Source organism: Chiloscyllium punctatum, chromosome 10, assembly GCF_047496795.1.
Source record: "Chiloscyllium punctatum isolate Juve2018m chromosome 10, sChiPun1.3, whole genome shotgun sequence".
In the NCBI taxonomy this organism is placed as follows: Eukaryota; Metazoa; Chordata; class Chondrichthyes; order Orectolobiformes; family Hemiscylliidae; genus Chiloscyllium; species Chiloscyllium punctatum.
In genome coordinates, this window is record NC_092748.1 from 74,247,055 (window position 1) to 74,261,443 (window position 14,389).

Consider the following 14,389-nt stretch of genomic DNA (forward strand, 5'->3'; position numbering starts at 1 on the left):
TTTGTCCTCTCTGGGGGAACACAGGAAGATACTGTGTAACATTCCTACCCACTGTGCAAGGAAGAACATTTTAATGAATTGGATGTTGGAAAAACTGCCAGGTCTTATGGGGTGCACCACAAAATGGAACAGTTTTACAAGATGTGGCAACCCTTTCTAAATTATATTGATGCAGACTTATCAGCAATATTAATTAGGGCTGTGGTATAGCCGTGGGAAGCAGTCTGGGCACTTGTGTGGCCCTGTGAGGGGGAGGCTGGGGAAAAGAATACGGGTACAATGACTGGTCCTCCCAGGAGGGGAGCCTCAATGGAGGTGTGGTGAGTAAAATAGAATGAAGTAATGTGATATAATTTAATTTAATTTTTATTTAATTTGTTTGTAGTTTAGTTTAAGTTAAATAGTTAAGTTTGTTCTGGTAGAATAGCAGGTAGTTCATTCTTATTAGTATCGTGATATGACATTGTTGTACTGTCTCTATCTTTCTGTATTTTGGTATTGTTTTTTGTATATAAATGTTCTGTAAAAGATTTGAAAAAGTTTCTAATGAAAATATTTATAATAAAAAAAATACTTGCATTATATAGAACTTTTTTCATGACATGTCAAGTGCTTTACAGTCTGTTATTTTTGAAATATAGTCACTGTCATAATGTATTTAACAGTAGCTTTTCTATTGTCAAATAATAATTTCCATGAATCTGCAAGTGTACAACTATTGACTCAGTAGCTCTACTAATTGCTCGTTCCAATACGCAATGTACAATCTATAATCCTGGGAGGCTTGTGAAGCCAAGCCTCAACTAGAATTTAAACATCTTACACTGTGAACAGAACTAGCTGGTTCATGATTGAACCACTAGATGGAGTATGGAACAGCAGTGAGCATTCCACTTTTCACCTGATTCACCACTATCACCTGATGAAGGAGCTACGCTCCGAAAGCTAGTGTGCTTCCAATTAAACCTGTTGGACTATAACCTGGTGTTGTGTGATTTTTAACTTTAAGGCGAAGGTATTGAAATATCAGTCTCATTGATGTAGCTACCAACTCTGGTATCAGCTACTACCAAGTTCTAGTGGTTCAACATTTACTGTCTAGGAATCATTTCAACCCAGCTGAGGAAAGAAACATGTTGCCAGAAAATGGCAATTTAGATTAGATTACTTACAGTGTGGAAACAGGCCCTTCGGCCCAACAAATCCACACCGAGCCGCCAAGCGTAACCCACCCAGACCCATTCTCCTACATTTACCCCTTCACCTAACACTACGGGCAATTTAGCACGGCCAATTCACCTTAACTGCACATTTTTGGATTGTGGGTGGAAACCAGAGCACCCGGAGGAAACCCACGCAGACATGGGGAGAATGTGCAAACTCCACACAGAGAGTCGCCTGAGGCAGGAATTGAACCCAGGTCTCTAGCGCTGTGAGGCAGCAGTGCTAACCACCGTGCCGCCCACAATTCTGAGACTAAAATTGATAAATATAGAAATAGCAGTAGGATTTTCCTTCTTCTGGTCATGTGCTTTTAATTTTGTGCCGATCAAAAAAATATGGACTCCCTTTCTAATTTCCACTTTCTTTCTAAATGTTAGCACATTTCCTGCTCTATTACTGATTTCAAGTTTTTTATTAATACTTTCAATCACCAGTCAGTGCTTTTTTATTGTGCCATTTTATTGTCCCATTCCAAGTCCAGACCTTCCTGTAGCTTCTCCATTTTGAGAGATTACATTCACACAACTTGACTGGACATTTATTCAGTCATCATTGAACGTGTGGAATTCTCAGTCAATGAAAAAAACTGCTGCAAATGTTGAAGAGCAGTTTTACTAATATAAGAAGTTTTGGTCCACCTACTCGCACAGTAATTGTAGTTACCTCTGGACTTAATAACTAATAGGGAACTCTAAAGGGAGCTGTAAGAAGGGTATCGAAATAATTTCCCCATAGAGGAGACAATGGAACAAAAAGTAGAACAAATGGCCAGTAAAATGACCAAAAATAGAAATGAGGCATGCATTTACCCTTCCTATATATTTGCATCCCTTGTTTTTTAAGAGATGGACATTTGCAACTCAATGGGCAATGATTGATACAATTGTGTTCCTGTTTCCTAAGATTTATTCTGTTTCTTTTCCAGGCACCTTGGCTTTGGGAAACAAGGCACTGTTGGTACAGCTATCCCTACCAGGTAACACATTAATTGACATGTTGTATGCACTTCTGTTAGTCATTGTTATATTGACGATGACAGATACTTAGTAGCAAGAATAATAATGTTTTCCATAGGTTTCAGCTTTATGTACAAACTCTACAGATTTTGTTTGAGTAGCAATAGATGTTTGACAATCATAGGAGAATCTTGTTATTGCAAAATCAGTTAGCAGGTATTATGTTGCTGTTGCAACATGGTAGCTGAAGCTCCTCATGTTGAGACTAGTAGATATGAAGAATCAATTCTCAGAATTGTGTTGCAAGTCTACACATAAATTACTGTGTTCAAGTACTATATTAGAACAGTATAGCGAATCAACCTGGAATTTCTTGATGAGCAGTGTCATTGGGTGAATTACTACTTTCATAAGTGCATGTATAATTAGAAATTGAAAGAAGAATGATAAAATTGGACAGAGTAAATGTGGATTTATGAAAGAGAAATCATATTGTTGGAGTTCTTTGAGAATATTACTTTTAGCATTGATCTGGTAGCTTTTGATAAGGTCCCACAAAGAAGATTAGTCAATAATTTTAGACGGCATGGGACTGGAAGAAATGTACTAGTATGGATTGAGAATTGATTAAATCATAAAGCAAAGAGTAGGAATAAATGGATCATTTTCAGGATGGTAAGCTGTTACTATAGGAGTACTGCAAGGAACAGTGCGAGGTCTATAACTTTCACAGTCTAAAAAAATTATTTGGATGTGGGGGCCAATTTTTGTTTTATTATTTGTTCATTTTGTAGAATGTTGGTGTCACTGGCTGGCCAGTATTAGTTGCCTATCTCTGTTTGCCCTTGAAAAGATGGTGGTAATTGCAATACTTCAAAATTTACTGATGATATCATGCTACAATATAACTCCCATTTGATGAATTTGGTGAAGGGTAGGACATTTCATTGAACAGGAGGACGATGGGAGGGGACTGCCACTTCCTCATCTCTTCCTTAATTAAGTCTGGGGCAGGAAGTTTTGAGGACAGCCTTCCCAGCTCACTGCCAATTGAGACTCATAAATAGACAATTAATATCCAATCAAGTGCCCCAGCCCACCACTCTTGTAATTCATCCAGCAATTTGAATATAACCAGGAAATTAGAATCTCCTCAGTTTGAGAGCTGGCTGGACACAGTCAGTTTAAAAAAGAAAGAGAAAAACAAGAAAATATAGCCAGATTTAGAATCTCCTCAACAGAGGACTAACCCCAAGCTGACTGGCCATAGCCAGTGTCTACGGTGGGTTTTCTTTTGGAAAATCTGTGGGAGAGATACCAGGAAGAAAGACCAAAAAGCGAACTTGACCATAGAGTCATAGAGACATACAGCACAGAAACAGATCCTTTGGTCCAACTCATTCATGCTGACCAGATATCCTAAGTAAATCGAGTCCCTTTTGCTAACATTTGGCTCATATCCCTCTAAACATTTCCTATTGATATACCCATCCAGATGCCTTTTAAATGTTGTAATTGTACCATCCTCCACCACTTCCCCTGGCAGCGTAATCCATGCACGCACCACCATTAGGTCCCTTTTAAATCTTTCGACTTTCACCTTAAACCCATGCCCTCTGGTTTTGGACTTCCCCACCCTGGGGTAAAGACCTTGTCTATTTACAAAGTTAAAAATCTTACAACACCAGGTTATAGTCCAACAGGTTTAATTGGAAGCACTAGCTTTCGGAGCGACGCTCCTTCATCAGGTGGTTGTGGAGGACACAATTGTAAGACACAGAATTGACAGCAAAAGTTTACAGTGTGATGTAACTGAAATTATACATTGAAAAATACCTTGACTGTTTGTTGAGTCTTTCATCTGTACAAATACCATATTTTCACTCTTTCATGTGTAAATCACAAAACTTTCTTCTAAAGTTACATTCTCAGGGTAACTGAAACAATTGGTGTTAGCCAGACAATATGTTAAAGGTGTTAGCCCTCCTGTGTTCTCTGTCTGTGCGTTAGACTGATTTGAATCTAAAAAGTGAGATAACAGAGTCTTACATGATCCTTGTCTATTTACGCTATCCATGCCCCTTATGATTTATAAACCTCTATAAAGTCACTCCTTAGCCTCTGATGCTCCAGGGAAAATAGCCCCTGTCTATTCAGTCTCTCCCTGTAGCTCAAACTCTCCAACCCTGGCAACATCCTTTTAGAATTACTTGCATGTTTCTGGATGTGGGGAGCAGGAGTGTTCTGTGTTTAGAGACAGTGAACTAGCTTTAGAAGAGGGAGGGACTGCTAAGAGGCCATTCAGAGGCTGGTAGTCCTTCAGTGATTGGCAGCACACCTGGGAAGAAATTGATGCTTGGTTCTTGGACTGAACCCACAGGATGCTCAGTATTGCCTTTGGAATGGATTCCCTCTTTCTGGTAAGTGTGGTGTGGGAATTGCACTGGTGGAATCTTATAGGGGCCTGAATAGCATTCACCATGGTGATGTTGGTGGTTGAATTGTGTGAGAAGTCTGGTGAGATCTATCTCAACATTGGGAGCACTCGCTGTTCTTTTTATGCACGTGTTCAGTGGATGTTTCTCACTAGCCAAGTTTTTCACTAGACAGCAACGAGTTACCAACCAAAGGGGATTATTGCTTGTTAAATGTCTAAATAATGCTACAGAGCTGAAAATGTGTTGCTGGAAAAGCGCAGCAGGTCAGGCAGCATCCAAGGAGCAGGAGAATCAACGTTTCGGGCATGAGTCCTTCTTCAGCCTTCTTCCTGAAGAAGGGCTCATGCCCAAAACATCGATTCTCCTGCTCCTTGGATGCTGCCTGACCTGCTGCGCTTTTCCAGCAACACATTTTCAGATCTGGTCTCCAGCATCTGCAGTCCTCACTTTCTCCTCCTAAATAATGCTACAACTCACCTTGTTAAGTTTCACCTTCCTAACTGACCCCACATGCCAAACAATCGAGACTTCAAGTATACTTGACCTGAAAGTCAAGACAGATACCTGATAATTTCAGCTCTACCACTACTCTAAGGACATTGGGCGCTAATGTCTCAGAGAATACTCTGAGGTTACAGCCTTGTACATCTCTTACCCACAGACATTAGCATCCAACGTATACTGACCTTTAAGAATGCTCGTGTACTCCTCTGCACTTCATTGCTGCACCTCGGGCTGCAGCAGTAGCTATCATTGTAATGCTGCTGCACGAACACTGTGTAGCCAGCTCATGGACTAGACCAGACTGCATCTCCATTTTGTTCACTTGCTATCATATCACTCACTCATTGTGAGCCTACTGGGATGCTCACAGAATCCTTGCATTGCCTTACCTTGCCTTTTTGTGCTTTGCCCTCAGCCAGCGATCCCAGGCTTCCTGTACTGATGTATGCTTGCTGTTCTCTTTAGTGCAGCCACAAAACCAGGAAGCTCGTCATGGTTGTCAGCAGTGCTCAGTCAAGTCGTGGGACATATCTTTCATAAAGGGATCCCAACACAATATGCTGAGGGCAGCCTCCAATATCAGTGCAGAGGCTTGGAAATGGAAATGTGCTGTCTACATATGGGGTGAGGATTCAACTGTCAATCAACTCATCACCCTCTTGACCCTTTCTGCCCACTATGGGTTATTTTTCTCCTAAAATGATACAGGGCAGTTATTAAGGGAGATAAGAGTGGGTGGCACAGCTCTTACTTTTGCTATTGGTGGGGAGATGTCTCGAGTGAGTGAGCAGGCAGCAGAGGGCATGCACGGTTAGTGCTGTTGGGGGTTGCCATGGGTGACAGTAAATGAGGGAAGGTGTTGCATGTGTTACTGAGGGTGGTAGAGCATGAGCCATGGTGGGAGATGGGTGGAGCAGCAGATATCTAGTGAATGTGATGTATCAGAGAGAAGATGGTGATACCTACACTAGCCAAGTGGAGAATGTCATTGACCTACTTCCCACAATATTATACATTCCTCCAGATGGCTGAGACTGCACTGACCCATAGCATGGCCTGGTGTCATGGTCTTATCTTCTGGTCCTGTGGGAAGACAACATTCCACCTATGCAGCACCATATCCAGCAGGACCTCCAGGTCCCTGGCCACAAAGAGGTATGCCAATTTCCCCTTGTCTCCCATGTCTGGGCAAGTGTCACGAACCATATATGTCAGCTCCAGCCTGATAATGCTCATCCAAGTGCACAACTGCTTTTTAAAGTTGGCACCTAGATTGGGCCAATTGTGGAATATCCTGCTTGGCAGGTTGTTCCAGGAATGGCATGTGGTAAGATTGGGCTAAAATTTGACAGGAGAGGTGCTATAGAGGTGGCGTAGGTTATTAATGAGGCAAGTTTCATAGCAAAGTACTGAGGATGATTCAAAGCATCTGCAAAGGAATATAGACAGATTGAATGACTGGGAAAAGAACTTGGCAGATATAATGTGGGAAAATGTGAGGTTATGCATTTTGACAGGAAGTGTAGAGGAGCTGACTTTTATATAAATAGTAAAAGACTGCAGAAAGCTGCATTGCAGAGTAATTTGGGAGCGCGTAAATCACAAAAAGCTAGTATACAAGTTTAGCAGGTAATAGAGAAGACAAATAGATTATTGCCTTTTCTTCACAAAGGGAATGGAGTTCTAAAAATAGGGAAATCTTGCTAAAATTGTAAAAAGCACTAATCAGACCATAGCTGAAGTACTGTGAACATTTTCAGTCCCCTTATTAAAGGAAAGATAAATTGTAATTGGACGCATTTTAGAGAATATTGACTGGGTTGATCCAAGGTGTGGAGGGATTATCATATGTGAATCGATTGAATTGTACTCATTGAAGTTTAGAAGATTGAGAGGAGACCTTATTGATACATTCAAGATTCTTAGAAAGCTTGACAAGGTAGGTGTGGAAAGTTGTTTCTCCTTGTGGAAGAGTCCAGCACTAGAGGTCATAACCTCAGGATAAGAGGTTGCCTATTTAAGACAGAGTTGAGGAGGAATATCTTCTCTCAGATGGTAGTGAATCTATGGAATTCTTTACCACATTGGGTTGTAAAAGTTGGCTAATTAAATATATTCAAGGTTGAGATAATAAGATTTCTAATTAGTAAGGGAATCAAGGGTTATGAAGAAAAGGCAGAAAGGTAGAGTTGAGGATTATAATATAAACCATGATCATCTGTTGAATGACAGAGCAGGCTTGATGAGTTGAATAGCCTGTTTCTGTTCCTACATACTATGATCTCATTATAATGTGGTGAGAAAATGCACTAGGCCTCATGGTCAAAACCCTCCAAAATAACTTGACAAAACTGACACTTCGCCAAAATAAGTGCAAGATTCAGCTCTTTATAAAATGTTGACACTCCCAATAACTAAGTTAGAAACATCATGTTGTTAACAAAACAACCAGTTTCTGAAATCTACATACATTCATTTTTATTTATTTTGCTCCAACATTACTTCAAAGTTGACAGCTAGTTCTGCTCCATCATGTTAATTTGTGCATGATCAATCTTTGCCTTACAACTGTATTGATGATGATCTCTCACTGGCGGCCATAGCATTAAAGCTATAGAAAATATATTAATAACACCAGAGCATTAAAAATATAAATTTCCAGTCCCAGTTTAAAGTTTGAGTCAAAATATAGTGTGCCATTGATAAAAGGGTATACTGTGGATCTTTTGGAGATAGGAACAGTGAAGCAACAATGAGAATAATTATTTATTAATATCTTACAGCCTGATTGAGAGTCTGAGCTTATTTGACTAAGTTTTTTTTATTTATTGTGCCCAGAATATATCCCATTTATCATGATTTGAGAAGCAATATTTAACTGCAAATTTTTGATATTACATTAATATTTGAAACATAAACACTGCAACAACTGTTTTATTTGGTAATTTATTGAACTGTTGTGATTATAATATGCATAGACAATTTGTAATTTTCAATTATACATTGTTGTGACAATATAACAGATTCCTGAAGCAATTACAATTTGAAGCTGACTTATTTTTAAAAGACTTTTAATGTAATTACATTCTATGCAATGAGATATTATCCCAAATACAAAAGGGCCATTAAAATTTCCGAGACTGTTATTTCTAGACAGTACAGATTTTAAAATGTCAAAGCTAAATATTTTATCAGACTACAGTTTTAGATATTATATAATGACTAAATACTGTACTTTATTTGATTTAATATAAATCCATATAAATTGATTAAAATCCATATTCAATGTGAAGTTGTGGCACAGTGGTAATGTCACTGAACTGGCAATCCAGAGACCCACAATAATGCTGTATGGACTCAGATTCAAATCCCTCCATGGCAATTGGTGTAATTGACATTAATTTATACATCTGAAATTAAAAGATGGTCTTTATAATATTGACCATGAAGCCAGCGACAACTGCCATAAAAATCCATCTTGTTCACAAATGCCCTTCAGGGAATGAAATCTGCCATTCTTATCCACATATGACACAGGCATTATAACGATCAGTAGAGTTGTGGATAGTGCAGAAGGTTGTCAAGAGGTACATTGAGATATAGGTAAATTGCAGATATGGGCAGAGTAATAGCAGATGGAGTTGAATTTGTGTAAGAGTGAAATGCTACACTTTGGCAGAACAAATATTCAGGAAAAGTATACAGTTCAGGACCTTGAACAGCACTGATGTCCAGAGGATCTTGATGTTCAAATCCAAAGCTCCCTGAAAGTGGCCACACAATTAGATAGGGTGGTAAAGAAGACGTGTGGCATGCTTGCCTTAGTTGGTCGCGGAATTGATTGCAAGAGTCAGGTTGTCATGTTGGAGCTTTATAATACTTTGGTTAGGCCACACTTAGAATACTGCAAACATTACAGAAAGGATGTGGAGGCTTTGGAGAGGGTGCAGAAGAGGTTTACCAAGATGCTGCCTGGATCAGAGTGTATGAACTATAAGGAGAGGCTAGAAAAACTCAGGTTGTTTTCTCTGGAGGGGTGGAGGCTGAGGGGAGACTTGATAGAAATCTATAAAATTATAAGATGCATTGATAGTGTTGACCGTCAGAATCCTTTTCCCTAAGTTGAAATGTCTAATACTAGGGGCATGCATTTAAGGTGAGAGGGGAAATGTTTAAAGGAGGTGTGACCGGCAAGTTTTTTACAGAGTTGTAAGAGTGTAGAATGTGATACAATAGGAGTGTTAAGAGACTTTTAAATAAGCACATGAATGTGCAAAGATTGGAGGGATATGGATCAAAGGCAGGTAGAAGTGATTGGTTTAATTTGGCGTCATGTTTGGCACAACATCGTGGGCTGAAGGGCCCATTCCTGTGCTGTACTGTTCTATGTAATATGTATCCAGATCCACAGCAAGATTGTTGACTCTTAAATGCTCTCTGCAATCATTCAAAAGCCACTCAGTTTTATCAAACTACTAGAGAAAAGACAGAACGGGAAATATTCTGATGACCAACCACCTTGGCACCAGAAACAAGAATGACACACCCAGCTGTATCAACCATGTAATGTCCTCTTTACCAGCATGTAAGGGGCTTATGCCAAGTTGAGAGAGCTATGCTACAAAGTAATGAAGCAACCACTTTATAAGGTCATACTTACTGCATCATACCCGAGCTCTCTACAAAGTGCAATTCAAGAGTGCGATGGAATACCCTCCACATGCCTGCATAAGTGCAAAGTCACATGACACCAGGTTATAGGTGAATATGCATGAGAGAGCAGGGCTCTGAAAGTGTGTGATTTCACATAAACCTGATAGACTAGGATCTGGTGTCATGTGACTTCTGACTTTGTCCACCCCAGTCCAGCACTGGCACATCATTGTATGAGTGCAGCGGCAGCAGCATTCAAGAAGCTTGATATCATCCATAACAAATCAAGTCACTTGGTTATTCATCTGGATAAGCAGTTTGCACTATTTAATTATTATACTCAGCTTAATATCTGTTTTACACTATATAACATGCTCAAAGTACAAGCTATGGTAGGAAAAGAGAGCAGCAATGTATTATTCACTTTGAAAAATCAAAAACATAATACATAAAAACAGAACTAATTTCAAAGTACTCTGTTAAGCATGAATAATAGGATAGTGATGAAAGTTCCATCACAACACTTGCTAATAAAGGTTAATGTCAGAGTAACATTACTTCATAAACAAACAAATGTAAAAGACACATCAGCCTCCAAGTCCAATTCGCTTCACTGGTATTAGCGTAGGTTTGTCTGGAATGTGCCCAATAATAAATAGTTACAATGTCCAAACTGTAGATTAGGCTTTTAACAACTCTTTAGTAAATTGCAAATTATTACAAGATAATTGTGGAAAAAGACACAGTGGTAAAAGGAGGTTTAAAATTTACTTTAGGATCTCAGAAAGAGTAACAGAAAGAGGGCTGAGGTTTTACAGGATGCAGGGCTGCTTTTCTGTTCTTATTATCAATCTAAATAACATCACACCTTCTCACAATGCATTCCACCTGTCGTCTTGTTGCCTACTCAAATAATGTATCTATATCTCTGTGTATTCTCCTCACAGATTACATTCCACCTAACTTTGTATCATAAGCAAACTTGGATACTGTGATGAACAGTCATCTAGACTTGAAACTTTAGATTGCTTTCTCTCCATGGATGCTGCCTGACCTGCTGGGATCTCCAGCATATTTTGCTTTCAATTCAATTTCCAGCATTTGTAGTAATTTGCTCCTACATTGGATATATTTCTCTCAATCTCAATGTCCATGCAGTAATATAGACTGTAAATAGCAGAGGCCAGAATACCAATTCTTGTAGCATTTCATGAATCACATCTTGCCAGCTTGAAAGAGACACTTATCTCAACTCTTTTTTCCTGTCCATTACCAATCTTTCATCCATGCTAATATATAACCTTCATCTTGTCTATTAACATTCAGTATGGTACTTTCTTGAGTACCTTTTGGAAGTACAAGTAAAGTATATATGCTGGCCATGACTGAATCACAGTTGTGACCCCATTATTTTCATATGGGCTTTTCAAGGTCACTCAGGATTATAGAATTGATCAAAAGAGGAAGGAGGGGTGGGAGTGAGATGTAGATTAGATTTAGATTTATTGTCACATGTATATAAAAGTATACAGTGGAAAGTTATTTTTGCATATTATATGCAAAGTGTCACCACATTATGATGGGAGACTTGACATGGGGAGAATTGTTTTTAAGTTTATGATACTCACTAGGAACAGACTAGAGTAGTATAGAATAGAAATGTACTGTCACGTGTAGTTTTACATGAAAAATACAATGAAAAGTTTTATAAGTCACCTCTCCATGGCACCCACATCAATGACAGAAGTCACACATAATAAAGAAATGTAAAATTAAGACAAAGTTCATCACAGTTCAGTTAATAGGTCCTGTGCTTGGGGAAAGCCAGTTAAGGAACGATGGAATACCCTGAAGATGCAACCAGGATGAGAATGCCATGCTGGTCTGCTGGAATACTGAGTAAGAAGCCTGCACCAAAGAAGACCCCAGGCCAAGACTACCACCCCAGGCCAAGACCGCCACTCCTGGACAAGATCACCTGCCGGGCTGCCAGAATGCCTGGACACTAAAGGCAAAGAAGAGTTCCACATAGAGACTGTCCACAAGCATGCACATAACCCAGAATTCAGTGCTGTGCATCTGTGGCTAGTTATTTAAACATTCACTGCATCCCATATGACTTCAGGATTTCGAACACTAACTGCATACAGGAAGACCTGCATATTATGATTTCATCTCCACTACTTAAAGCAACATTCAAACATACAAAACGAAGGAACAGTTAGGAGCCAAAGGCAATTTTGTGCCAGAACAGAATCTAAGAGGTTAAAGACTGCAGTTCATTTTTGTGATGACTATCTGGATATTCTGTTCTTGTGATGGGAGAATGTGGGAAGATATACTATGCCCTAGCACCATGAGCAAGAAGTCAACTAGGAACACTAAGGCAACACAGTTAATGGCAATACAAAAGATCATCGTACTTGGATATGATACAGGAAGTTGATCAATGATCTGAGCAGTGCAGGAAAGGTGGTTATCATGGCATATTAACCAACACTCTGCTATAAAAATACTACATGCCCATCATTCAGCCTTCACAAGCACATCAGACCTCATCCCACATTACCTTGCAGGTATATCCATGCTCACATCCTTGTTTGACCATCCACCACTGACTTTGACCGTCATTATCATATGATGTTATGCCCCTTTCTCGTGGTCAATGTTTTGAATCAATTTGGTAAACATATGTCATGTTTCTTTTTTTGCTCTCTGTACACAAAGAGTCCACAGAACATAGAGGAATGGCAGAGAACTGAACTAGAACATAGAAAAATACAACACAGAATAGAGCCTTCAGCCTACGGTGTTGTGCCGAGGATTAATCCTAATGTAAAATAAAATAACCTTACCTATGCACCCCTGAATTCACTGCTGTCCATGTGCATGTCTAGCAAGCACTTAAATATCCCTAATGACTCTACTTTCCCTAATGAACTCCAACCATCCCACAGCTAACACATGGAGAAGAGAGACACTGTTAATCAGTGGAGTCTCAGTGTACCTGGTGTCAGACAGGGATTTACAGGGCATCTATAGAGATCTTCCAGCTACTGAATGATAACACATGGTATGCTATGCAATCTTGACTTGAAATCAATAGTGAGTGAAATTTGTTGATGTGCAGGATAATAATCCCCATATCCTCATCTTGAAAGTACTCATTCACAGCTTTTAACTCCCATGGAATTTTTGCACATCCCATTTGTGGTAGTTCAGGTCATGGAAATCATTAGTGGTTCTCCAGAGGAGGTCACACACTGTCAGCATGCACTATCAAAGTACTAATGCACATCAGGTGCCAGCTGAGATGCTCCAACTTTGGCTTGGCACTAAGACAGAGAGCCACATGTGGCTCTGAAGACTCAGGTCAAGCATGCTGGCTGTGTCAAGCTGCATCTATGTGCTCATACTCTCCTTTGAAGCTGCAGCCTGTTGCTCGTGCAGGCCCTGCTGCTTCCACACAATCACACCCAGAGATCAGAGTTCCAAAGCATATATCAGACCAATGAACCTCTGAAACATAGATGGCACCTCCAAAGTTTGTGAACACATCTTTTAGCACAGTTACTGTGAACAAACTCTTTTGCATGCAACTCTGAAAGCAGCTGTGAGTACTGAGTACATCTTGACATCTTCCTGTCATGGCTTCAGTCCCCACAATTACTACAGTTTTTTCACTTCATTTTCAGTAGTGAGCTCCAAGATATTTGGGAAGCCCACGGAGTCAAAGATAAAGACAAACCTCACATTACCATAATACTGACTGACTGAACAACATTACAGTAGACAGTTGGCCTCTTCAGCTGGGAGTTGCATATAGGAAACCTAACACGATGGGGTGAAATGCAGAAATGGTTGGAGCAAGTTTTCCAACATGCCTGCATTTACCTACCCAAACTAAAATCTATGTCTTCAACCGCATTAAAATTCTTTGAATATTTTTTTCAGATAAGAAAGAGAACTTTTTAAAATAGTTAACTGGATATTGATACAAATAATTTTTCCCGACAAAATGAGCCAATCCTGAAGTAGAAGTATTCCTTCTGAACGTTCAGTTATGTTTAAATACTCAATGACATTTTATTTTCATTATATTGCTTTTGTTAAAGCTTTCTGAACTTTTCCCATTCCCTTGCCTGGTAAATATTTTTCTGTCATAATGTATTTCTCCAACTTGGAAAATGCTTTCATTTAAGAGTATTTGGGGAAATCAATTTTTTTTAAAAAACAGCGAGGGAAAAATGGTTTTGGTGCATCACCGCATAGTAAATACATTGATTTTCTTGAAGCATATAAATGCAGAATAATAATGTATGATAACAATTGTCCACATTATGAAGTGCTAAATATCTGTGTTGATAAGGCCAACTTTCTAATTTATTGCTAGACTTTTTATTTCTTTCTTCTTAATTTTTTTTCGCTATGAACTTTTACTTAAGAATCTGTATCTAGGTCCCGTTGTACTTCATATGGTGCCATAAGTGGCCATTTGTAAACCTTTCACCATACTTGTGCGAGTACATGTGACAATAAAGCTAATTTTAATTCCAATGATCAAACTGAGGAATTGCCACTCATGAATTTTACAGCCAGTCCTTTATTGTATCA

The 14,389-nt window shown here is 39.2% G+C and overlaps 1 protein-coding gene across 3 annotated transcripts in view; it reads left to right on the plus strand.

Moving 5' to 3' along the window:
- The window catches only part of cers6 (ceramide synthase 6), a 256,821-nt gene that overhangs the window by 195,597 nt on the left and 46,835 nt on the right, over positions 1 to 14,389 (plus strand). For all 3 annotated transcript variants that reach the window (XM_072579520.1, XM_072579522.1, XM_072579521.1), the window contains exon 5: positions 2,150 to 2,200. In XM_072579520.1, the coding sequence (XP_072435621.1) occupies positions 2,150 to 2,200 (51 nt within the window). The remainder of the gene's footprint in view (positions 1 to 2,149; positions 2,201 to 14,389) is intronic.